The sequence below is a fragment of the Alosa sapidissima genome, chromosome 7 (assembly GCF_018492685.1).
Source record: "Alosa sapidissima isolate fAloSap1 chromosome 7, fAloSap1.pri, whole genome shotgun sequence".
Taxonomy (NCBI): Eukaryota; Metazoa; Chordata; class Actinopteri; order Clupeiformes; family Clupeidae; genus Alosa; species Alosa sapidissima.
Window position 1 is genome coordinate 10730649 of NC_055963.1, and position 25353 is coordinate 10756001.

General features: G+C 40.3%; 4 protein-coding genes and 1 long non-coding RNA gene across 7 annotated transcripts; 3 read left to right on the forward strand and 2 right to left on the reverse strand.

The window, feature by feature from the left end:
• Window positions 1-10499: 10499 nt before the first annotated feature.
• si:dkey-42i9.4 (uncharacterized protein LOC492503 homolog) lies at window positions 10500-11724 on the forward strand. The gene is made up of 3 exons (XM_042097888.1): window positions 10500-10717; window positions 10830-10993; window positions 11113-11724. Exons 2-3 carry the CDS (start codon window positions 10876-10878, stop codon window positions 11460-11462), a joined length of 468 nt encoding a protein of 155 aa, XP_041953822.1. The 5' UTR covers window positions 10500-10717; window positions 10830-10875; the 3' UTR covers window positions 11463-11724.
• Window positions 11725-12287: 563 nt separating this feature from the next.
• On the forward strand, window positions 12288-12452 carry LOC121713350. Its single transcript, XR_006032801.1, has 2 exons — window positions 12288-12321; window positions 12370-12452. It is a non-coding gene; the product is annotated as an uncharacterized LOC121713350 (long non-coding RNA).
• Window positions 12453-14470: 2018 nt separating this feature from the next.
• Window positions 14471-17783, forward strand: ognb (osteoglycin, paralog b). The gene is made up of 6 exons (XM_042098981.1): window positions 14471-14718; window positions 15303-15384; window positions 15811-15975; window positions 16086-16288; window positions 16386-16478; window positions 16937-17783. Exons 1-6 carry the CDS (start codon window positions 14554-14556, stop codon window positions 17102-17104), a joined length of 876 nt encoding a protein of 291 aa, XP_041954915.1. The 5' UTR covers window positions 14471-14553; the 3' UTR covers window positions 17105-17783.
• A 418-nt stretch (window positions 17784-18201) lies between these two features.
• LOC121713925 (small integral membrane protein 4) lies at window positions 18202-19649 on the reverse strand. Its single transcript, XM_042098982.1, has 2 exons — window positions 19373-19649; window positions 18202-18624 (listed from the first exon to the last, which is right to left on the reverse strand). Exons 1-2 carry the CDS (start codon window positions 19524-19526, stop codon window positions 18530-18532), a joined length of 249 nt encoding a protein of 82 aa, XP_041954916.1. The 5' UTR covers window positions 19527-19649; the 3' UTR covers window positions 18202-18529.
• Window positions 19650-20833: 1184 nt separating this feature from the next.
• kctd6b (potassium channel tetramerization domain containing 6b) lies at window positions 20834-25346 on the reverse strand. Of its 3 annotated transcripts, none has more exons than XM_042098951.1 (5): window positions 25193-25346; window positions 24550-24637; window positions 23973-24302; window positions 22774-23103; window positions 20834-22530 (listed from the first exon to the last, which is right to left on the reverse strand). In XM_042098951.1, the coding sequence occupies exons 2-5, from the start codon at window positions 24574-24576 to the stop codon at window positions 21844-21846; spliced, it is 1374 nt and encodes a 457-aa protein (XP_041954885.1). In that variant the 5' UTR covers window positions 24577-24637; window positions 25193-25346; the 3' UTR covers window positions 20834-21843. The 3 variants fall into 3 exon arrangements, with proteins under 3 accessions (XP_041954885.1, XP_041954886.1, XP_041954887.1); XM_042098952.1 differs by having other exon boundaries at window positions 24550-24652; XM_042098953.1 differs by lacking the exon at window positions 24550-24637.
• Between the last annotated feature and the right edge of the window lie 7 nt (window positions 25347-25353).

Here is a 25353-nt window from a genome sequence, read left to right on the forward strand (position 1 = left end):
GCTAGCTCAAGTGATCTGAAAGTGTGAAAATCATTTCCAGTAAAGGACAGTGTTGAAACAGTGTTGGTACATTAAAGGGACACCAGGCAACGTTTTCGTGTTAATTAATCATCTTCGTAAGTCGGTATATGGTTAAATGACTAATTACGGGGCGAATGAAGGCTCTCTCGCCCGCCCCTACTGCCTGTAGGAAGAATATCCCACTTGCAAGTTCGGTGTATCCTACCCGCCGACCGAAGTAGGATCAGTTTACAGCACAGAGGCAGGCTAACAAAACGCTAGAGATAGTTGCAAACGTGTGTATAATGGCAGAGCCGGCGAAGAAGCAGCGAAAACCCTTGACGGAAGACGCAAAGAAAAGGAAAAGAGTTTCAGACCGAGCGAGGGGGAGTTTCGTAGAGAAAAAGCATCAGGCTTGCCTGGTGTCCCTTTAAATGTGCACGAACGGTCTCAGAGTAATCGCTGCAACCGGGAGATGAAGGAGAGCTGAGATCCACAGCACATCTTCGTCTATGGCTTAATAATGGCTTCTGAAATACCTTTTTTACAATGCAGCAAACTTTGTTGATGTTGTGATGCTTAATCCAATTTGCATTAAAGTAAGGGCTGTTAATCTTTGTGGATGGATGACAGGGAATTGGTGGTAGCTTATGTATTAGTTATTATCTTGTGGTAGCCCTATATTTTGAATGCATCACACTGTATAATAAGCCACGCTCAGTCTGTTGAAATCGAAAGAAACTAGATGTACCGCATAGCGGTACAAAATATGACCGCCGGTGCTCAGTCCTGTTCATCCTCTCCCGCTTCTCACGCTTGTCAATTTGTCTCCATCTCCTCACCCCCTACTCTTGCAACTTTTGTGTATGCTTGTGCGTGCCTGTGTGTGTTTGTGTGCCTGTGTGTGTGTGCTACTGTGTGCTTACGCTTGCGCGCATGTGTGTGGGTGCGTGTGTGTGTGTGAATGTGTGTGTGTGTGTGTGTGTGCATTTGGTGTGTATGTCAATTTGTCTCCATCTCCTAGAGCCTGACCAATATGGGATTTTGAAGGCTGATAACCGATTTTGATATTTGAGTTATTCAAACACTGACAACCGATATATCGGCCGATAATCATTTTTAACAACATTTTTAACATGTAAAAATGTTCTCCCATAACAAGGTTGTAATCAAGCCCCACTATGTGGGCCTATTTGAATAGGCCTTTGAATAGGCCTAACTATCTAGATTCCTAATGAAAGGCTCTTCATATACAGTAATTTGTTTAAGAAATAAAAGAGTGTATAAAAAAGAAAGAATAAGAATAAAATATAGCTGCAAGCAGCAATGCGGGGGCCAAGCAGTGCGCTATAGCAGGAATGGTGTTGCCATGGCATGAGCAAGCACTCACAGCAAGTTTGATTGCAATTGGATAAAGAATGGCTGATAAATAAGCTCACTTACTTTGTCCTTAGAGGCACAAATTACACCAATGTCCTTGTGCGTTCTCAGAATCAGCTACCCTGGACTTCATACACCAAAGAGTTGCCGAGATGTGAGCTCAATTTGTCTATTTCAGCACCCCTAGAGGCCAAATGAGACCACTTTCCTTGCATTTCCTCACAATCAGCTACTTTGTCTCTGTATTAAGTTTGAACTTCATACATCAAAGCTTTGCTGAGATACAAGCTCACTTCCTGTGTTGCAGCGCCCCCTATAGAGGGCAAATGATGCCAATTTCCTATTGCGTCATCACAATCAGATACCAAGTCCCTGTACCAAGTTTGGACTTTATACATTAAAGCGTTGCTGAGATACGAGTTCACTTCCTGTATTGCAGCGCCCCCTATAGAGACCAAATGATGCCAATTTCCTATTGCGTCGTCACAATCAGATACCAAGTCCCTGTACCAAGTTTGGACTTCATACATCAAAGCGTTGCTGAGATACGAGTTCACTTCCTGTATTGCAGTGCCCCCTATAGAGGCCAAATGATGCCAATTTCCTAGGGCGTCATCATAATCAGGTAACATGTCCTTATACCAAGTTTGGACTTTGTACATCAAAGCGTTGCTGAGAGACAAGCTCACTTCCTGTATTGCAGCGCCCCCTATAGAGGCCAAATGATGCCAATTTCCTAGTGCGTCCTCATAATCAGATACCAAGTCCCTGTACCAAGTTTGGACTTCATACATTAAAGCGTAGCGGAGATGTTAGCCCACTTCCTGTTAGGCGGCATCGTCGCCATGTGTGATTTGCTGTCACAGGCAAATAAACTTGAAATTAAAAAATCTGACAAGTATCGTTTGTGCGGCTCGGTCTGAAGATCATCTCCGCCAAGTTCTGTGAAAATCTGATGAAATTTGTAACCGCTGAAACTTTTCGTAGAGTTTAGACTAAACCCAATATGGCGGAGGTCCAATATGGAGGAAAGTGATGGGATAGGGGTCGATGAACTCGGTATGGTTCAAGGATTCAGATGCTACTGTGGCATAGGGTGATTTGAGAAAACAGAAAAGACTGAACCCCATTTAATTTTTTGACTTGGAACACTACCACTGATTCTGTAGACCTCTCATTGTGATATTCATCCCTGTTAAGAGTAAACTCTCCAGCAGATGGCGCTCTCTGTAATACACATAGGCAACTAATGGTAAATAGCTGACGACAGAACAAGAGTTGTCAAGTAAGTTACGTGTGTAGAAGTGCGCTGATGAACGGTCACATCTTTTTGTATTCCCAACAGGTAAATACACTTAAAACAGAATCTTGAAATTAGTTAACAGTAGTAGAAGTACAGATAGCGACCTGTTGTAATGTTAACTCTCTACAACAATGAGTTTTCTTGTGAGTTTTAACTAGCTTCTTCTGGTACAGTGGCGCGCGGTCAGTTAACGGTTATCGGCAAAGCCACTGAGTATGTTTGTTACATTATACGAAAGTTAGAGGAATAATACAGTTTAAAAATGAATGCTGTGTATGTAATGTATGAGGTTGACTGTTATGTAAAATAGGCTAAAAGTGAATACTGAAGGTATCATTTTGTGTATTAGCTCCAAGTTTGTGTCAGCGTCAGTCCCAATGAGTGAATGTATGTTAGCTAACGCTAATCACGATAGCTTTCTAGAGGTTATTGCATTACTAGCTAACGCTAATCGCGATAGAGGTTATTGCATTACTATAGAGGTTATTGCTATGTTACACTCTCTATGTGGTTCTGAAGGAAGGCACCAAGACATGATTGTCCTCTATTGTTTAAGTGTCACATTATTTCCGTATTGATGTTAGGAATTATTATCTGTTATCTCCACACTGGGAATTTGAAGAAAGAAATCTACCAACATGAATAGAACATAGGCTAAGGTTGTTCAGTGAGAATGTTGTACACACACGCGTGCGCACGAACACAGACACAATTGGCGCCGTTACCCGCGCACGCACACACACACACACACACACACACACACACACACACACACACACACACACATATTCACAAAGACTTACCAGTTACATTTTAAGTCAAGTCAAGTCAGTTTTATTTAGTATAGCGCATTTAACATGCACAAAGTGCAACCCAAAGCGCTCCACATACAATACATTAACAAAAAATAAAAGACAATAAGACAAAAAATGCCAGACGGAGCGGCGTAGTCGCCAGTGTTGACACCAGATGACAAAAACATTTAAAAAATAACAAACACAAAAGATGCCGGACGGAGCGGCGTAGTCGCCAGCGTTCCCGTGACACTAAGACATACAAGACAGACAACACAGAAAATTGAAAATAAATAAAATAATAATAATCATGTTAAAATTAGTCCAATTTCCAACCGGCTGAAAAAGTCCAAGGGCAATGATGACCCGCTATGTACACGATTTTACAGTCTATGAGAGAGATTGTCATTGGGTGAATAGCTGTTATATATGCTTACTGCTATATAAGTTAGACATAGTAAATACTTACCTGTTACATATGATTGTCATTGGGTGAATAGCTGTTACATGCTTACTGCTACATAAGTTAGACATAGTAAATACTTACCTGTTACATGGTTTCTGCTTATTAGAGAGATTGTCATTTGATGAATAGTTATATGATTACTGTTACATACACACCTGTAATACTTACCTGTTACATGTCTACTGCTTATGCGAGACATGGAATTTAATTGCATATTCAAAATATGTTACAATGTTCTTCTGAAACCCAATGTGTGATTGGGTTATACATGAACTAAAGGTTGTGATACTTAGTAATAGTAATGTGTAAATAGCTGACGACAGAACAAGAGTTGTCAAGTAAGTTACGTGTGTAGAAGTGCGCTGATGAACTGTCACATCTATTTGTATTCCCAACAGACTTTTAATTAAATGTGTTACACCAGACCATAGTGTCATTCTTGGACCCGTAACACTACCTCAATTGTGAAAATCAGACAAAAGAGTCAAGGATCACGCACCTGAACGCATGTCCAACATTGGGCTGGTGGTGGTGTTAGAGTGTTCAATATATTTGCATGAAAATTGCTGTGAGTGATTGGGACCGTGTCCTGACTAATGGTATCGAGTTTTGTTATGTTAACTCAAAGTGTCACGGAGATGTTAGTCCACTTCCTGTTTGGCGGGTTCATCACCATATTTGATTGGCTGTCACGGGCAAACAAAAATAAAATTGAAAAATCTGACAAGTATCGTTTGTGCGGCTCGGGCAGAAGATCATCTCCACCAAGTTCTGTGAAAATCGGATGAAATTTGGGAACGCTGAAACTTTTCGTAGAGTTTGGACTAAATCCAATATGGCGGAGGTCCAATATGGCGGAAAGTGACGTAATAGGGGTCATTGAACTTAGGTCGGTCCAGGGATTCCAACGGTGCCTGATACGTGAAAATCGCACGCACCGTTCAATGCTCACATGCGTGAATGCAATCCAGGTTCGACCCATTGGTGGCGCTAGAGTGTTGGGCATAGAGTTCTGTAAATTGCTGAGTGATCATGGGACAGTGCTGAATCAGTGTGCCAAATTTCATAACTTTAGACCCAGCGGTTCAATTTTCGGCCAGATTTTGACCTGTTGGTGGCGCTAGATGGCTGGGTTTAGAGGTCCGTAAATGAGTGTGAGTGGTCAGTGGAGTGTCCCGAAACTTTTTGCCAAAAAATCTGCACTTTTTAGCCAGGCGTTCTATGAGCTGCCATAGACTCCAATGGCAGAATAATAATAGGAAAAGCTAGTAACTCAATGGGTGCCTTCGCAGCTTCGCTCTGTGATAACCACATTGCCATAAACTACATTGTGAGCAGTTTATACTTGCAGTGCCTGTTCAAACATGCTATTCCTGTAGAAAACCCATATCCTGTAGGTAGGCAGGAATTAAAAATAAGAAGATATGGAAAAGCACCATTCCAGCTAAGCATTCAATAATGAACACTGATTATTATGTAAGGGATAATGTATTGTCCGCCGGTAATTATCAGAAAATAAGTCCCAACAGGGAGAACAGAACCCCGACGCAACACCACAACATTCACATCTTGCTGTGCATCTGGTCTTGTGAAGTGACATCACTTTGCTCGCATGTCTTTACATTGATAGATAACGGTCCCATCAAAATACTCGATGCCAAATTTGGACGCCGCAATTACCAAATCTGTTCTGCAGCCCTACCTGGTCACATACTATCCAATGTGAACTGTGACCATTCCAATGCAATGACGATAGTATCCAACTGGTAAGGTTGTGATAATATAGCACCATCATAGTACTATACACAGGATGAGAATGATGTAACAGTATCCCTGCTCTATAATGGTGCAATTTGAAATACAATATTTCCCCAGGTGTGAAGGCAAAACAACCTGTGACCTGGACCGCACTTCTGGGGGTTGGGGTGACCCATGTTATGGAACATACAAGTACCTGGAGGTGTCATATACCTGTGTGCCTCCCCACAAACCAGTGGTCTACCCAACATTGCCTCCCGACTAAGCATTGGGCTACTCAACCTGTTATTGATGAGCTAATTTCACTCTTCAATTCTGGAGTATATTTTCATCTTGCTTAACAGCTGCCATCTACAGAGTACTAGCACAGAAATGTAGTCAGCTGCACAACTTAAGTCTAAAAGTCAACATTTATGACTACATTGTGGATGAAGATTGTGCCACCTCCAAAGTGGGGAATGACAGAAAAAGTTTGAGAACCAAAAAAGTTTTAGTAAAGCATTGTATAGCCTACACGCATCTGTGCTCGTATTATTATGACCACCGCTAGCGTAGCGGTCATATAGGGATACGTTTTTTTTTTTCCCCCGTCACCTTCCTGAAAATTTTGGTCAACGATACACGGGACACTGAAACACTGGGGCACATGAAACTTGGTGGGCATGTACAGTAGCTCCATTTTTTTTTTTTTATGGTTTTGGGGGCCACACTGGGCCCCCAAAACCCAAAAAATACAGTTTTTCCTAAATAACTAACTGAACTGTGGCACCGAGGAAGACATTTTTTTATGGTATGTTTTATGGGCATCAACTTAGCCCTAACCATACATAATTATACTGCTTTAATAGTCCTTATCTTCAGATGAGATGTACTGAACTGCACCAAATTTCATGTGTATGATTAACCTGACATCCTCTGGGGATATGCCAAGTTTTGTGGAATTTCATCCATGGGGGCTATAAAATAAATTAATTTATGTGTACATTTAGTGACTGTACACCCATCAGCCTTTATGGTGGTGTTGAGCGAAGAGGATGATACTGTCTCACACACACTCTTTCTCGCAAACAAACACACACACACACACACATAAACAAACACGCATGCACAGACACTCACATCCACACACACAGATACACACGCATGCACACACACACACATCCACATGTACAGACACGCACACATAAACACACATGCATGCACACACGCACGCACACACACACACACACGCACGCACACATTACATTACATTACATTTGTCTGACGCATTTTTAACCAAAGCGACTAACAACATGGTAACAGTCAAGTTTTAAAGCAATTCTCTCAACAATTTTAGGACAATTTAAAAACGGTAGAGTACAGTAAGAATAAGTGCATCAGTGAGTGCTGTTTTTAAACAGTTGAGTGTCAGTTCAAGACGGCTGGTAAGTGCTAGCATCAGCAAGACTTGTTGCACACATACACACACACACGCAATAATTACAAATGAAGGAAAACCGAATATTGATTTTTGCATTTCCAGTATTGCTGTTACATAGTTTGTCCACCAGATGGTGCACTGTCTTGTTAATAAACTTGTTACTTACTTCCTACAAGGACAACACAAGAGTAGTTTACAGCAGAGAATGTCTAATAAGGGTAGGATGATTTTCACCATACTGACCATACTGACAGGAGCTGAGTTAGTTAGCCACAATGCTAATGTTCGCTAACGCAATGGTTTGCTAATGGAAGATAACATGAAACCATGAAAGATAACCTGTCTACGATGCATCCTAAACACCGAGCTGGGACATTTCTGCTTGCTAAATAGGTTTTCAGAATCAGCTTTATTGGCCAGGTTTGCATAAACAAACAAGGAATTTGAACTACTTAATCTTTGCTCTCAAAGTAGCCTACAACACTCACTTAAAGCAGTGGTTCTCAAATTTTTCTGTCATTCCCCACTTTGGAGGTAGGGAATTTACAAACCCCACATGACCCCTAGCCTGACGAGCCAGACCCACATCAAGATGTAGGGTCTGGGAACTCACCATTGGCAGTGCTCAATCTGAGGGGCGGGATAAACGGTTGTCTTTCAAATTACCTCTGCACGCAATGTTTATTGGTATTTTATGCCCCCAACGTTGTCTTCAAGGCAGCGTTGCCTGGAAGGCACTAGGTTAGGCATGGGTTAAGGTTAGGGTTGGGGTTAGGTTTAGGATTAGGTGCCTTTAAGTCAGCGATGGCAGCGCTGCCTGGAAGACGACGTTGGGGGCATAAAACACCATCGAGCGCACGCAATAGGATAGCGCTACAACTCACGAGTCCCATGCGTTTTCCCGCCAGCAGAGCTAGTTGGCTAGTTGATCAAACTTTTGGCAACTTAAAAAAAGTTTAACTCAAGTGGCGCTGTTCGCCAGCAGCAGCATCCATCTTCTTTGTTTTCAAGTAGCAGGGAATTCACACAGAACCGTCGCAACTCTGCCGTCATTATGTTAAGCCCGTCCACCGACTCTATACATAATGTGATTGAAAAAGCAAAAATTATGTGATCTTTATTTCTTCCTTCATTATTTACTCTATTTACACTTTTTCAATCTTTTAATCACCACAATGGTGTTATTAAGATTTACGGACAGCAGGACAACATTAGATGTCCTGCCTCTCAGACATCTAATGTGAACGGGATGATAGCCTACTGTATACTAAGAGTTGAACAATATCTAGAGACTGCCTGTGATCGCTCAAGGCTGATTTATATCACTGTCAATATAATACTTACACAGGTGTGACGGCAAAACAACATGTGACCTGGACTCCACCAATCCATGTCTTTACCTGAGCTACATTGATAAGCTGCTATATTAGGTTTATAGACTGTATTCATCTCTCTTAAAATCAAATCTTCAATTGACCCCACAGGGACTTGATGTACAATGAAGCCACCAGCTTCCTTCTACCCAAGAGTGAACATCAGAGAAGATTTTAGACAATCATGGTGCCTGTGTAATCATCTTAACTTTGATGGTCAATTCATACAGATTTAGATAAGCTATGCTACTATACAGTTTTGCTTCCATGCTGTTTTATTGCTATGTTGGATGACGGACACCCTTAAGACCAAATTAATTAACAAAGATGTTAATTGTCAAAGATGTATCAACTAGATGTAGCGCAAAGCGGTACTATGACAGCCGCTCAGTCCTGCACATTCTCTCCGCAAAAGAGCCTGTGTATGCCTGCATGTCTACTGTGTGTGTGTGTGTTTTTTGCGTATATGTTTTTTGCGTATATGTGTTTATGTGTGTGTGTATGTGCATGCGTGCATATGTGTGAGTGTGTGCGTACCTGTGTGTGTGCATTTATTTATGCGTGTATGTGTGTGTGTGTGTGTTTTATGTGTGTGTGCCTGCATGTGTGTGCTTTATGTATCTTTATGTGTCTGTTTGCATGTGTTCATGAGTGTGTGTGTGTGCCTGTGTAGTGTACACTAAATGTACACATATATTAATTTATTGTATGGTCCCCCATGAACAGAATTCCAGAAAACATAGCATGCTTTTTCATTTTTAAATAGGTGGCATTATACATCAAATGAGTGGATATGGGATGGGTTGACATGGCCCCTGGAGGCCAAAATACGAAACAAATTGGTCATCCTAGGCCCTACGGTTCTCGAGATATTCACAGAAAACTGTGTCCAGCTATCTACAGGCCAGTTGGTGTACAGTCACTAAATATACCAATAAATTAATTTATTGTATGGCCCCCCATGAACAGAATTCCACGAAACTTGGCATGCATTCAGAGGGTAATAATGATACACCTCCAATTCCGTGCAGTTTTGACCATGTCAGCCAGAGATACCTGTGATTACAGCACCTCATTTTTGCTTTTTCATTTTTATCTAGGTGGCGCAACATACAAAAAAATGTGGTCCTCCTAGGCCCTACGGTTCTTGCTATATTTTACAGAAAACTGTCTGCCCTACCCTCCTTTCGGGGGTCCAGTCTGGCGGGGGGGCGGCAACGGATCAAAACGAAAAACAATGGTTCCATGTCATCCTTGCGGGGCTACATGCCCACCAAGTTTCGTGCACCCCGGTCTTTCAGTGTCCAAGGAATCGTTGACACAAAATTACTGAAGGAAGACAAAAATGAAACATATAAAAACGGAAGAAAAAAACTCACTAAACCTATGACGCTTCGCTGTGCAGCGGTCATAATAAGAGTAGCTGAAATGCAGGCCTAGAGGCAATCTGCCTTCTAATGGAAATTCACTCATTTCTAACAGACCACAAGGACTCCAACCCTATGCTCTGATTAAACAACAACAACCTGCCACTACACATCTCAAAGGTCAAGCTCTCTTCCCTGGTTAATAAGGCTTACTGCTCCTCTCTAACTCCAAACACCTGCACACTTCACAGAATCACTAAAATGTATCCTGAAAATCTAAAAGCCACGTTTGGACAGGCAAACAAACACATTCTTGAATTTCCCCTAGGGATCAATAAAGTATCTATCTATCTATTATAGAGTTCAGAGAACAGTGATTCTTAAATTGTGTTTTCGTTTGCTGTACATTTATTTCATTTATTTAAGATGCCGGGCCTAGATGTAGATTAGGTATATAATGTAGATATCCAATCGTTTAACTAGCCTATGTCGTTTTTGATATTGCTAGTGTCGTTTTTTAGTGTAAGCTCCATATGTGTCAGCCCCCCCTTGTCATAGGTAAACAGCCTGGAGGGCGTGTGCATTAGAATCACTATTATGACGTTGTCCTACATGACGTAGCGTGATAGGCTTTGTGACGTTGCCAAATGTTTACCAGCCAAGGTTCTTAACACTGGAAAAGCCCATCGAGTGCAGAAGTTGTTTTTATTTCCTGAAACGCGCGGGTTATTTTTTAAATCTTACTATAAAAGAACGTCATTTTTTTTACCGCTTTAGCAATCTAATACATTTAGATAACTCCATCAACAAGACTGGCGATACTCCGATCTACAATCAAAGTGGACAAAAGGAAAAGGTATGAGTGTCATTTGGCCCGCAGCAGGCCACTTCTACTTTGGTTTACACAGAGGTAATTCATGTAGTTTTTTTCTATTTTCTAACACCTTGGACTATTTTAAACGTTACAGGTCAACAGGGTATCTTAACACCCGATGAGAAATATTTGAGGGAAAAATGAAAACGGAAGTTTCAGCTGCTTCGGGCTTTATCGCCAGCTTGCTAAGAACCACTAGATTACTATCAGAATACCAGTTGGAGCAGTTCAGTTTGGCGCTGGAGGAAGCTCTGGGCGGTAAGTAGGAAATCTCTGGAGGGAAAATATCATTATAGGATAGGTCTTATGTCTATGGACGTGGCTAACAAACAAACCATATTGTGCTAAAATCTAACGGTCAGTGTCACACATTTCAGATCACTATCAACATCACTGGTTTCCCCAAGCGCCTTGCAAAGGATCTGGTTACAGATGCATCCGAATCAATCATAAAATGGACCCAGTGATCGGCAGAGCGGCTTGCACCGTTGGGCTCACCGTCGAGCAACTTTTCTCTTTACTTCCTAGTGAATTAACGCTGTGGGTCGACCCATATGAGGTTTCATATCGCATAGGAGAAGACGGATCCATTTGTGTTCTTTATGAATCAACTCCACCAAAACCAGCTCATTTGGACTCGACGGACTTCGTCAGCTGCAAGAATGGACTCAGAATCGGACGAACAAGTCCCTCAGAGTCATTTAACATAATGGCTGTTTCAAGTTAATGGGCCTATAGGTTAGGCCTACATTTTTTTTTTTTTTTTTTCATTTTTGTTGACATGTTTTAAGCACAAGAAATCTTATTGCATTTGATGTTTTGAAATCGTAGGATGTAGTGTTTTTCCTTTTTTTTTTCTTACCTAATGTTTAGTTATTTCATGGCATGTGATGGTGTATTGTTACTGTGCAATGCAGTCATGACATTATTTTACACCTTGAAATGAACTATTTTCTGTATTTATAATAAAATGTCATATTCAAAAGCTATAATTTCAGTTAATTTGTATATTATTCTCTAGGCCTAGGACAGACGTCCTGAGTAAAGGTTTCAACCCGCAGATTTGGTCAACAGAAGTCCAAGCTCAAACAGTGCGTTCTGATCATGCTCAGACCGACTACTGGGGCAGAGGAGCATCCCATATCTGGCTTGACACAGACACAAGTTAACAAATTCTATGCATGCCTTTTCATAAACAATGTGTTTGTATGATTTCAAGCCAGCCACCCATACGTGCACCTAGACTACATACATAAGTCCTAATGTAAATGCAATGTTTTTTTTTTATATATATCTGGTAGCTCACAGAGATAGGACTTCATCAGGGAAACATCTGACAGCTATTCCTAATCATATGCCATCCCTGACATTGGAGACTGGCTAATTGAAATTAACCATAGATAGTAATTCATATACATTCCTCTAGGGGGAAGCATTATACAATTTACAAAGCCGTTGGATTGTTGGAAGGCCTGACCAGAGAATGTCTAATAAGGGCTCTGGCCTGACCAAAGCGGATGGTGGAGGTTATTGTCCAATGTTTATACCAGTGGTATTAAATGGTGCCTAGAGTGTTGATGAATGTGGTTAAAACAGTGTCATTTTTAAATGTTAAAGGTGAATAAACTCTTGAGAGTCTAATAAGAGGTAAATAAACTATTTCTGAAATTTCAGAGGTGGGTAAACTGTGTTTACTTGTGTTTAGCCTCCACTCCATCTCTGGAGATGATTGTGGTGGCTATGACATGCTGCAGTGTATTTGAGGTGATATTAAACTCAGCACACGTTATTCCTATAAAATCTTAAAAAAATGGAATTGTAATACTTTCATCTTCAAACACCAAGCTGAAGTGGCTCTAGTATGTATGTGCTGAGACAGAAAGAGGTGTCGTGTTCAGTAATATAATGAATAAGTATATCCAAAACAAATAGGGGTCGTAACACCTTCCTCCTATTTGCAAAAACAACACGCTTCTGAACCATGGGTAGACCATTTCGGCTGAAGCCTGTCCAAAAGGTTGTACCAAATACAGACAAAACTGAGGGTTTAACTATGCTAAACACTTCCTCCGGGTAGTTGGCCAGCTCTAAAGGAATTTGTTCAAAATGTGCTTTAGTGATATTTCAGATGCAGACAGATTTAACATGTGTGCTTTATTTTTTTCCCCCTTGGCCAAAAAAGCAAAATGTCTATCTGCCAGACTGCTATTGTCCTCAAACAATAATATTGTTGTATTCAGATATAGTTAAATACATGCCTAGTCAAGTTTGGCTTTCAAATACTTTGAAACATCTGCTAAAACATTTATGTGGGACTATGACTGGATTATGGCTGCAGCACACAGCTGCTGGTATGAGAATACACCTGAAAGCATCCAATATGTGTAAGAAAGGACCCATCTGCAGTATTATTGGTGTCTATGTTTAGCGAATGCTTGTATTTTGGCAGTCTACAACTCTTTCTCTGGAGGGGTATGATTGTGTGTGTGTTTTGCAGACATAAAGTAGTGATAACATCAAGAAATAGTTCAGCTAGTGAGAATGTGAGTTGTCCCCCGCCTTGACTAATGTCAGGCTGAGACTTTGGGATGTTTTCATGATTTGTTCCTGTGATTTTATTATTTTTTTGTTTAATACTTAAGCCATCCATGATGAGACAGTGCCTTCTGTTTAAACTATTAAGTGATATTCTTCAGTCCCTGAGAGGCCACCAAGTTCATCCATAAAGCCACAGTAAAAGCAAATGTGAAACACATTTGGTGGATGCCATGTTTGCATTTTCTATCGCAGACATTTTAGCTGAAATTGTATTATACTTTTACTACTATGGAAAGTATGGCAAGTAGCACACACAGCCGTTTCCAGTGTGACTCACTGAGGATGAGGAGGTGGGGGAGGAAGGGGGTGGGGGTGGGTGTCTCTCAAAGCTAGGAAATTCTCAGAAAGCTCCACACCGAAATGCATTTCACCCTAATATAAGAGTTTTACATAAATGTTATAACTTTTCATATATGGTTCTCTTATATAAATATAAAAAGTAGATCTGTGGTTTGGAATGTGTTCACGTAAACTGAGCTTCATCAAACATTATCAAAATTTACACTAGAACTGCCTATCATAAAAATGAAAAAAAAAAAAAATCTCTCTAAAGTGGAAACCAGAACAAAATCATCTCATTTATTTCTCCTTTTCAACCTCCCAACTTCACTCAGCACAAACATATTCAGTCCAAAATTCCTGTCCAAATGATAATTTCCTGTTTGACTCCGTTCTACATTTCCACTGCAAACTTCCAGTCTCCAGTCTTTTCACTTGGATATTTCCCTTCTGTATTGTCTATGCATAATCAAAATGTCACATTCTTGCATCAATATTTCCACTATGCTAGCAGTAGTTTCAGAAGGGGGCACATGGCACCCAAACTCTTATGTCCTGACATGAACCTCTATATACCTCATAATACTTGTACAAAAACAAAAACGTGGCAGTGTCACACCACATTTTCATGATTTGAGCATATTAAAACTGAGGCACTCAGTCCTAAAACAAGGAGTCATAGACCTTTCTTGTAAAATTCCACAGCAGTAATATGAGTCTTGCATTTGGCCTATATGCTGCCAGACAAAACCCCCACAGCTTCATTATTTGTGCAATCTTGTCGGCACGTTTCAGAGAAGACAGCACACAGGGGGTTAAGACTACTTTCGTAATCGGTTACTCAACTGTTTTGGTCCAGGGAACCTGTTAGGAGGTTCTCATTTCGCTCAGAGCTGCGGCACGGTCCTGTCTCCTCACAGTCACAGCAATTATTGCCGATAATGGACCTGAAGCTCTTGTTTTTCTCCGTTATATTTCTGTGCACTTCCCAGCTGTTTGCAACGGAAAATGCTCTGAAGCCCCATCAGCGCAAAGATGTGGTTATCAGGACAAACAAGGAAGAACTACTGTTCAACAACAGACTCATGGAAGCTAAAAAACCAAAGGTGATTTTTATGTTTTATTTTCTTCATGTATGATATATGGGCTATTGCAGTTATTTGTACTGAACTTTAAAAACAATGTAAATTCCGTGTAAAAAACACTGGACTTAGTAGGGGAAAATACAAAAACAACTATAATATGCTACAATTTTGACAATAAAAGAAACATATGACCATATGCTACAAAGCTGTGCTTTTGGTTTTGGTGTGACCTGTCTGTTTTGGCTGTTGTGTTAAACTGAATTGAGCATCACATGATTATTCACATAAAAGTCTGCAGCAGCAAAGATGGAAAAAGTCAGCAAAGCATCCAGTGTGGAAACATATGGGGACAAAATCACAAGGACTGATTACCAAAGGGGAAAGCTTATAATTATGCTGACTTAATTCACTTAATGGCTCATTTAAGATCTACATATAAATATATATTTTAAATAACTACGGTACTTTTAAATTACATTAATTAATCATTTAAATCAATATTTAAATATCAATACTGCAGTGCATATTCAGGGGGCAGCATTTTCTAATAGATCAAATGTCCTGAAGGTAAAGCATACTCCATTTCCTCTGATCATATTAAACAGAAAAAGGTTGTGACAGCAACAGACTATGACAGCCCAGGTGATCTGGACCGTGGCTCCGATGCAGGTCCCAAAAGAGATGAGGGTATGTCTCAGTTCTGCTTCTACTTTAAGTTTAATCACTGGTGTTAACAATATAAGCAGAATTCGTCATTTAAATCATTCCATCAAATTTGCAGTCTCGGAAATTATTAAATGGACTGTGTATAAAAAAAAAAACATGAATGAATAAGAGCTCCTACTAAAAAAAGACTTGGCTGTCAACTCCTGGGCTTCCAGGAGACCAATTCAATATGAACTGATAATAGCATGGGGATTGAATGTCCAGTTATATTACAAATTAAATTTTTCGTGATCCACTACATCATTGAAACTGTGTAACCTCCTATAACACTGAACAAGTTGAACATAATACTCGTTAGCATGACAGGGTATTAACAAGAGCTTGTCTTCTTCTAAGAGAGTCTAGCTTTGATGTTTTTCACTTTATCATTAATTTACTTGACTTTAGAGCTTCCCACTTGCCTGCTCTGTGTATGCCTGACTGGATCAGTGTACTGTGAAGAGGTCAGTCCTGACTTGACCAGCGTGCCTGCGCTGCCGAAGGAAACTGCATATCTGTATGCACGCTACAACAAGATCACCAAGATAACAAATAAAGACTTTGCTGATATTGGTGACCAATAATCCTATACAACCTCAAACATGCCAAAGATAACAACAATGATCAGTTTAAGTCAGTCTTTTCCTATATCAAAACATGTTTTTTTGTTCTCTCAACTGCAGCTACTCTGAGGAGAATCGACTTGACGGGCAATCTCATCTCCGACATCGATGATGGCGCGTTCTCAAAGCTTGATAACCTAGAAGAGCTCACACTGTCTCAAAACAGACTAACCAAGTTGCCCATGTTACCAGCAAAACTCTCTGTATTCAATGCCAATTTCAATTTACTGAAGACAAAAGGTGTAAAGGCAACAGCTTTTAAGGTAAGTTCACCTGTTCCTCTAGAGGTGAGGATATAAATCCATAAATCTGATGAGTGTAACAAAAAATCCAAATAACCATACACTTTCTAACATGCAGAAACTGACCAAACTGGCATACCTCTATTTGGCCAATAATGAACTTGAAGCAGTCCCACCACTGCCAGAGTCTCTGCACATTGTGCATCTACAGGTGAGATCATCATCAACTTACTCTGTATCGTTCTATGGCCCCTACTCACAGTTTAGACTAAGTCTGCCTTAAAGGGTAGCGATTGCACAGGAAGTTTATTTATTAACAGACTCTTTGTACATTATATTTTAACCAAGGACCAAACGAAACACATCAGAGAGGTAGCTCACCCCTCCCTTGAATATTCCCAGAGAAAGTCCACGCAGGCTTTCGTTTTTGTTTAGGAGACAGGCTGTGCCCACTTTGTTTGTTTCCAGTTTTCGGAGCCTGGGCTACCTGCAGAGACTAGGTTTTTTACAGTGTACTCACGGAATTTGCAGCTAGTTGTGACAAGATGATTGCTGAATATGACAAAAAAAATGTGATGGGCTTGAAATCGCGTACGATTGCTGACTGCACCTTTAATGAAGTGATTATAGTAATTCGTCTGACTTTGAGCCATTTCTCTTGGGCTGCAGAACAACAACATAGCGTCTGTGACTGATGAGACATTCTGTAAGGGCAACAACACACACTACATCAGGTACAACTTGGAAGAGATTCGACTGGAAAACAACCCTGTTGACTTGGCCAAGCACCCACAGAGCTTCATTTGCCTACGATCTCTACCATTCGGACTATACTAGTGGTCAGGTGACACAGTGGGGAGGAGAGACAGTAACTCTCCTCTACTCTGATCTCTAGGTAGGATCAGTGTCAACGTAAGTATTAATTTGAGGGAATAAAAGCTGAAAATGGTCACAGTGTGATAACATGATTGAAATTGGAAGACTTCTCTTTTTCAGTTATTAAAATATGGCATTGAAAGTAAGCATGTTGATTTACAAGTATTAGTCATTGCATTATGTGCTATATGTTCAAATAGCATGTGTATAAGCAGGTGATTTTATAACTTGAAATAGCAACTACTAATCTTTGGCAAGACACTCCTGTATAAGTTTATTTCCAGTGTCTTTGTGGTGTGGCCTGGGATGGTTACTGATATGGACAACTGATCTGCCAGTATGGAACTGCGTCTGTTATTTACTTGACAACAGAGGCCTCAACATCTGTCCAGAAGCATTTGATGTGGATCTTTTTTTTTTTAATACTGTTACGCACTAAGACAATCCACAGAACTGTATCTTTTGCTTTTACATTTTTTTTTATTATTGTAACCATAATTTTACCAATACTGTGGCTTCCCTGAGAGGACATATCATTTAGGTTTCATTTAGGTTGGGTTTTTATTGTTGAGGTGACACGTGTATGCTAAGAGGGGCTCTATAACTTGGGTCATGTTAAATAAAACTTGAAGTGCCTTAAGAAATGTCTACTCCTGTCTTGGTTTTACAATGCAGAATTGCAGAATCAGATGCAGCTTCGCTGGTGTAAGTTTAGAGTAGATGTATGAACTCAAGTAAACTAGAAATCATACCTACGAACTCTTAAGCCAAATTACCTCTTTGTTGTGTCCTGACATAATACTGCTTCAACAAGACTTTCTTTCAGCCAACATAAACACAGGCCTATTTCTTAAATCAATTTTGAAATATATATATATATATATATATTCATTCATATTTCAAGGCTATAGAAATGTCAATTTTAGAGGCAGATCTAAAAGGTGAAGGTTAACACACTGACCCGAGAGAGACCAGAAGATCAGGGACTATCAAGTGCTTTTACCTCGCATCACCTCCTTCCATACCTGCAAGACACCGGTCAGTAAAATGCACACAAAGACAGACACAACCATTTAATTTCTTTAAAATGGCTGATTCCCAGTGTTAAGTTCCCCATCATCCTTCATTCAGGCTCAAATATTAAAACTGCACTGAAGACAGCCACTGGCAGACAATAAGGTGAACAGTTAACACAAATCAATCCATTTGGCTGCTAACTTTGTACAAAACAGGACACGAGACCATGACTTAAAGTTCATTCAAAATAAATATAATCCACAGCAACGAACAAATGAATGTGTCATGGTACAGAGACCCGATATCAAAGGCAAGTCCTCTAGTCAATCCAGAGTCTGTGCAAAGCATGTCATGGATGCAACAATGGCCTCAGTGCTTTTCAACCGATGCAGGGTCTGCTGTAACTCCCTCGTCATTCTTCCCTTGATAAGCCCTTTCTGATTGCTTTCTTCTGTAGACATCATCTGATGAAAAAAGAACAATCTGTTAAGATGTAGTCATTTTCTTGTCACAGGCACTGTATTATAGAAAAAAATACACTGATTTAGCTGTATGTATATCTACAGTAAAGAGTTTAGTTAGTTCAAATACTATGAACAAGAATTAACAAAACAGAAGGCACATGGACCCTTGAAATAAAAGTAGTATCCCTCTTTCTTTACTTAAATATTTCTGAAAGAATGAGACCACCAATAGATTTAGAACACTCTTGTGGGTCAGCTCAATATTATCATGCTAGATGGTCTGTCTTCCTTGCATGATTGGCCTTGGGCCAGCATATTGTTTACAGAAAAAATGCACAAGAGATGTTCTTCGTTATGAGATTCTGATCAAAACCTAAAGACAACTTTGTTTCACAAGGTAAGCAGGTGTCTAGGCTTACCTCTAGTAACTGTTAGGCATACAACTAAACTGCTGCTGTGGGTAGGCTACTACTTTTAGTTTGCTACAAAGAGGTTTTATACGCGGTTCCAAATGTTTCTTCTTCAACACATTAAACAGATATCGCTATAGGGCTAACTAATATCAAAGGGACACAGAAGCTGCCCTACATGTTAGTGCTAAGCATCTTCAGATCAACTTTGAAGTTAGCATCAGTCTGTTAAATGAGCATTAGCTCCCGTAGTTAACGTTAATTAACGTTATATTTCAGTAACATTAAAGTTAAGGCTGTGGTAGGCACTCTGTTAAATGCAGCACTTTAATACTTACAAAACGTTTCTTTTCCAATTCTCACGTTTATCATGATCCACTCCATTATTCCTCCAATGCAGAAAAAGATGGGTAGGAATCTATATGTTCCTAATCGTCGTTTGCCCGGCACAAGACTGAGAACATATTTCAAGTTTCGACTCCTACGAAACATGTCTACGTATTTAATTTAGAAGGAAAATTGTCAAAATATTACTGTCATAACTTGTTGTCATGCTGCTGTTCACTCATGCCATGCCCTCTACGACTGTGCTTCCTGCCTGACATAACAGAAAATGGCGACCTGTGTCCTTATTGGCCAAGACTGCAGAGTTTACCAATACAGAGGGGGGGGCATATTCTTGATGGTTTCGTCCAGTTTCTGTAATCAAGTTTGTTCAGCCCATTAGGATCCAGATCTCTACAGAAATACATGCCATGCATGCACATTTCCCTAACTATGTCAAAACTTTTGTATTTGATGAAAAGAGGTGGATGTAGCTAGCTGTGACCACCGTCTGACTTCTTTATCAAGCACATCCATACAGTATGGGACAACAATAGAGCATACCAAATCTGAGAGGTAGGTGATTGTGTAATTCCTAAATATTTCTGATAAGAACAGAAAATTACCACTTACAGAATAATGGAAAATTACTGAGGTATAATTCAAGTAAGGTTCCAGCCTTTAGCTTTATTTTGTTGTCAAGGACAAGAACTAATAGCATTGTTTAAATATAACAATATCTAGTGTTCCCAAATTCTGAACATTAAGACATTCTGAACATTAAAACCTAATTTTGGCAGATAGACAGTTGGAAAGGATTATGAGAACTTTCTCCCTAGTCATAATAAAGCAAATGCAGTTGCTCCAGCCTCTAGGTGTAAACTTAGAGGACTCTTCGAATGACTCAAAGCAAAGCAAAGCTTTTTCATACATTGATGAAGTGTAGATCGGTTTACCTCACAAAGGTTTCACTGCAAACACAAGTGCTAAACCTTGCCGATTGTGCTTATTGTACTGATCTGCAGTGACTGTATTTGATGGAGCTTATAGCTAAGTTACTCCATTCAGGCACTCCCCATCTACATCTAGTGTTTCCATGTGACTAGAACTCTCTCATGTTGAAATCAGTCAGTGGTCCTCTTCAGCTCGTCACCATTTATCATTTAAAGGCAATGTCTGCATTTCGGGACAAAGGATGTTGATGTTTGAACTCAAAGGGAAATTACACCCCTGCCTTCTGCACTCTGGACACAAAGCGTCCAAAATGTTGATTTGCTGAAATATTTTTTTTTGACCCCGTCCAAGTCTCTATTTTTCTCTTTTACGGTAAAAAAAACTTGAGGACCATGATAAGAAACGTACTGTTCGGGATTAGAATCTGAGCCCTACCTTTAATTCTGTGTATGTGCCACATTATGTAGTATCAACATGTCTGAAGATTAAAACATGCTATAAAACTGCTATTAACAATCTGATGAGTTGTGACAAATCTCTTTTAATTTATTTCAATAGAAGTGCTATGGGTACATGTAGCCAATATGCAATACTCCTTTTACATTGCATGATATACTTTCTAACAATTCTTTTTACACAGTCTGACAAAGACAAAACCATTCCATGTTGCTGTTTAAGCATAGGTGTCACAAAAAAATATATATATTTAAAATAAAATAAAAACATGATCCAACACTGCATTTCATGTGCTTTGAAGGCCTTACCTAGCTCGGAATAACCAGGTACAGTAGCTCTGGTAAAACGATAGGGTGAGGGTCTATAAGAGATATTTAAAATCAGCTTCTGTACAACATAACAAGAAAAGGTTCTCTCTGGACCCCTCTCTTGGTTCTTTTTTCAACTCATCATATTTAAAGGAGAAATCCGGCGAGTTTTCACATAGATCTCCGTTTCTCGAGGTCACCGAGTACTGTTGGTACAAAACAAAATGAAAACAATCATTTTTTACCTAGCTCAAGTTGCTACAACCAGCAGCTGATGCAGCCAGACAACTACAGCACTACACTATGTGGGCATGTCCGTGAGCACCCATGTTCATACCGCCAGAGTGTAGGCTGTAGCTGCCTGGCTGGAGCTAGGTAAAAACAATTGTTTTTCTTTTTGTTTCGTACTGACAGTACTCGATGACCTTGAGAAACGGAGATCTTTGTGAAAACTCGCCGGATTTCCCCTTTAACTGATCACCACTTATTACACAAAAGAGCAGGGAATGCCAGGAAAAGTAGAGGGTCCAATGGTTTGGAAACGCTGTAATTCTGGATACATGTGATATCAGTTAACAGCTTCCAATGCCTTATCACATGGTGCATGTCCAAACATCCAAACAACAGATAGTGTTTTATTTGGAATCATCTTCTACCCAACCACCCCTGAAGCAACTCTGGTCCATCAATAACATATACAATTAAACACAAATAGCTTCCATGATAGCTTATACGGACTTCCTTGTTTCCCCGCTGTCAAGGCGAAATTAGTCCTCTACTTTGTATGCCGGTCTGCAGAAAGTCCAGTTATGCTCCACCGTGTTCTCATTGGCCCGTTCACTCATGTGATGCACGCGTGTGTTTCTGATGATGAAGCCTTGCTTCGTGATGTAGTCCATGAGGTGAACCCTGAGGGACACCTCTTGGTGGTAGTCACATGGTCCAAAGGTGAAGGACACCTGGCAGTCTCGAGTGTCCATCATGTGCTTGTTCCACTTGGTGAAGTTGTTGGAGATGCCCTCCAACAGGGAATGGACCTTGGTGGTGATGGTGAGCTGTGTGATGATCACTGCCACGGGGTTTGAGTACTTTGATAGCTTGCGCGTGCTGGACAGCTCCACCACCTGTTCAAAGGTGTCCAACGGGTAGGGAGGCCTGGGATCGTTTAGAGCCTGAATCAAAGGCTCAATCTGGTAGAAGTCTGCCTCTTTACGCAGGAGATCCATCTCTGTGAAGTCGACAGGGCGGGTGAGCTCTGACGTGCGCAGGAAATTCAGTATGAACCGAAAAAGTGTCCCGTCACGATCGATGAAGTAATTGCCTTGCACGTCTCGTGTTGTGGGCAGGTCTCCACGGAACATGGCACCCAACATGGAGTCTGGGAAGCGCTGAAGGGTGGACAAGGTGGTGGTGTAGAGGTGCCCACCAACATTTAAGGTGACTGGTTTGATCATCTAGAGAACAGACAAAAACAGAATAAGAAAGACATGCCATCATAAACTCCTCTTCAAGAATTTTAACAGCAGAAGACAGAGGGAAGAAACATGTAAACTATAGCTGGCAAGACTGTCACAGCTACAATTGTTTGTGCCATCTAGAACATTCTTCAGAAATAATCACTTCTTTTTTTTTTTTTTTGCTTAAAAGTGCTCTAAGAAGAACCCCAATAAAAATGTAAATCTAAAGGCACAATCCACCTGTTCATAGGTGTCCAAAGAGTAGAGTGGCCTGGGATCGTTTAGAGCCTGAATCAGAGGCTCAATCTGGTAGAAATCAGCCTCTTTGCGTAGGAGGTCCATCTCTCTGAAGTTGACAGGGAGGATGAGCTCAGACGTGCGCAAGAAGTTCAGGATATAGCGAAAAAGTGTCCCATCACGATCAATGAAGTAGTTGCCTTGCGCGTCTCTTGTTGTGGGCAGGTCTCCACGAAACATGCCGCCCAACATGGAGTCTGGATATCGCTGAAGGGTGGACATGGTGGTGGTGTAGAGGTGACCACCAACATTTAAGGTGGCTGGCTTGGTTATCTGGACAAAAGAGAATAAAAATGATATATCAGTACAGACACATACAGTGCCCCGCCAAAGAAGGTTATAGCTAGTACAGAGAGAATGAAGATGTGAAAGCCTAGTCATGTATTGCCATACAGTGCCCTCCAGAATTATTGGCACCCCTGGTAAAATTTGACTAAAAATAGGTATAATAAAATAAAAAATAATCTTTTGGTGATTTATTGTAATCTCACAATGAAAACAATAAGGAAAGGTTGAATTATTTTTTTTGTTGTATCAAGGTTGTATTTTCCTCATTGTTTTCTTTGTGAGATTACAATAAATCACCAAAAGATGAATTTCTATATCTGTTTTTAGTCAACTTTACCAGGGCTGCCAATAATTCTGGAGGGCAATATGACAATACATGACTAGGCCTTCACATCTTCATTCTCTCTGTACTATCTATAACCTTCTTTGGATACCTTCATATGCTTTTTACTTGAAGTGTAAAGGTACACGTATTTGTACTGAACCGTTTAGGTACAATACAGATATCTACCGAATGTAGCAAATGCAGTCTTAAACAGTAGGCTTTTTTTTGTATGTGGACCATGTTTCAAATTCGAATTCCACACAAACATATTAAGTAGTGAACCAGTTCATTAACACCAAAAAACATTTGACATCTTTTCAAAATACTATTCCTGATTATATGTTGAGCATCAGCAATATTGTTAATGAATGTTCGGCTAGCAGTACTTACAGGCTTACTGTACTAAAAATGAACCTAACTGTGACTTACGTACGAAACCGTGATTTCTGTGTACAGTTATACCCTTACTTTTTACAGTTCAAAAACATCCACAACTAGGACATAGCCTAATTCTGAAGACACAGCCCACCTGTTCGAAGGTGTCCACCGGGTTAAGGGGCTTGGGATTGTTCAGAGATTGAATCAAAGGCTCTATCTGGTAGAAGTCTGCTTCTTTGCGGAGGAGGTCTGTCTTCATGAAGTCGATGGGGAGGGTGAGTTCTGACGTGCGCAAGAAGTTCAGGATGTAATGAAAGAGGGTCCCATCACGATCAATGAAGTAGTTTCCTTGGGAGTCTCGTGTTGTGGGTAGGTCTCCACAAAACATGGCACCCAACATGGAGTCTGGGTAGCGCTGAAGGGTGGACATGGTGGTGGTGTAGAGGTGCCCACCAACATTTAAGGTGACTGGTTTGGTCATCTAAAGAACAGACAAATAAGGAGAAGAAAAAAAACATACCACTGTGAGATTTTCCTCAAGAATTGTAAATGTATACCATCATTTCTGTGCCATCACCTATTTAGAAATTACCATTATGCAGTTATGCAGATAAAAACAAGTAAAACACACAAAGGACTATTAGGAAAATAGATGATAGGATCTTTCTGGGGAATGTATTGATACTATTTATAGTGTTTGTCTGCACATGGCCCTATACTTTACCTACCATATAATCCCAGTCTCCATTCTCCATTGAAATAATGTGATGTTCTCAGGATGCCTAGCGAGCGTGACGTCTTCTCAGTTATGTTTACCTGTAAGCAGTATGCCTTTAGACAGTCAAATGGCCTAGAGTTAAATCCTAGTGACGTTAGCCTACGAAGCAATATTAACCGTCCATGAGTCATCAATTTCTTAATGTTGTGAATCACTTCTAAAGGTTCATTTGTAATGGTGCGCATTATGTGAGCAGCAGTACCCAAGTTATGAGATGTATCTAACGTTAACCTATAACGTTAAGGCCAAAGAACCTCGCATTGACCCTGGCTTCTATCGGTGTCGGTGATGGTAACGTTAACGTTATACGCTAACCAAACATTTAACATTTTTGTATTCAGATATAACGTTACCGTAACTATTTTTGCTATCGTTAACTGGTTTCCTATTAAGCCAAAACTTAAAGCTCTGGGCTAATGGTGTAACATAAGCAACGTAGACAGCAAAGCTAAGAGAAATAGCAAAATCCATCTAGCTAGCTAGCCATAACCATAACCTCGTTTAGCATTCTCAAAACACTTTCCCTATTTGTTCCTATCATGTACACTGTTCGTATTACACGTAGCTTATATCACAAACAACTTTCATCTTACCTATATGCACGGTTTGCTCCTCAAAGGCATAAAATATTTTTTTTCATCGGCAAGTAGGTTTTAACAATAGCCTTTTACGCAGGGCAATTTCTTGATTGCCCGACCCGCTAGCTTCAGATGATGCAGTGTTCAGGCTGGGTATTACAGTTCCGTGTTTACCT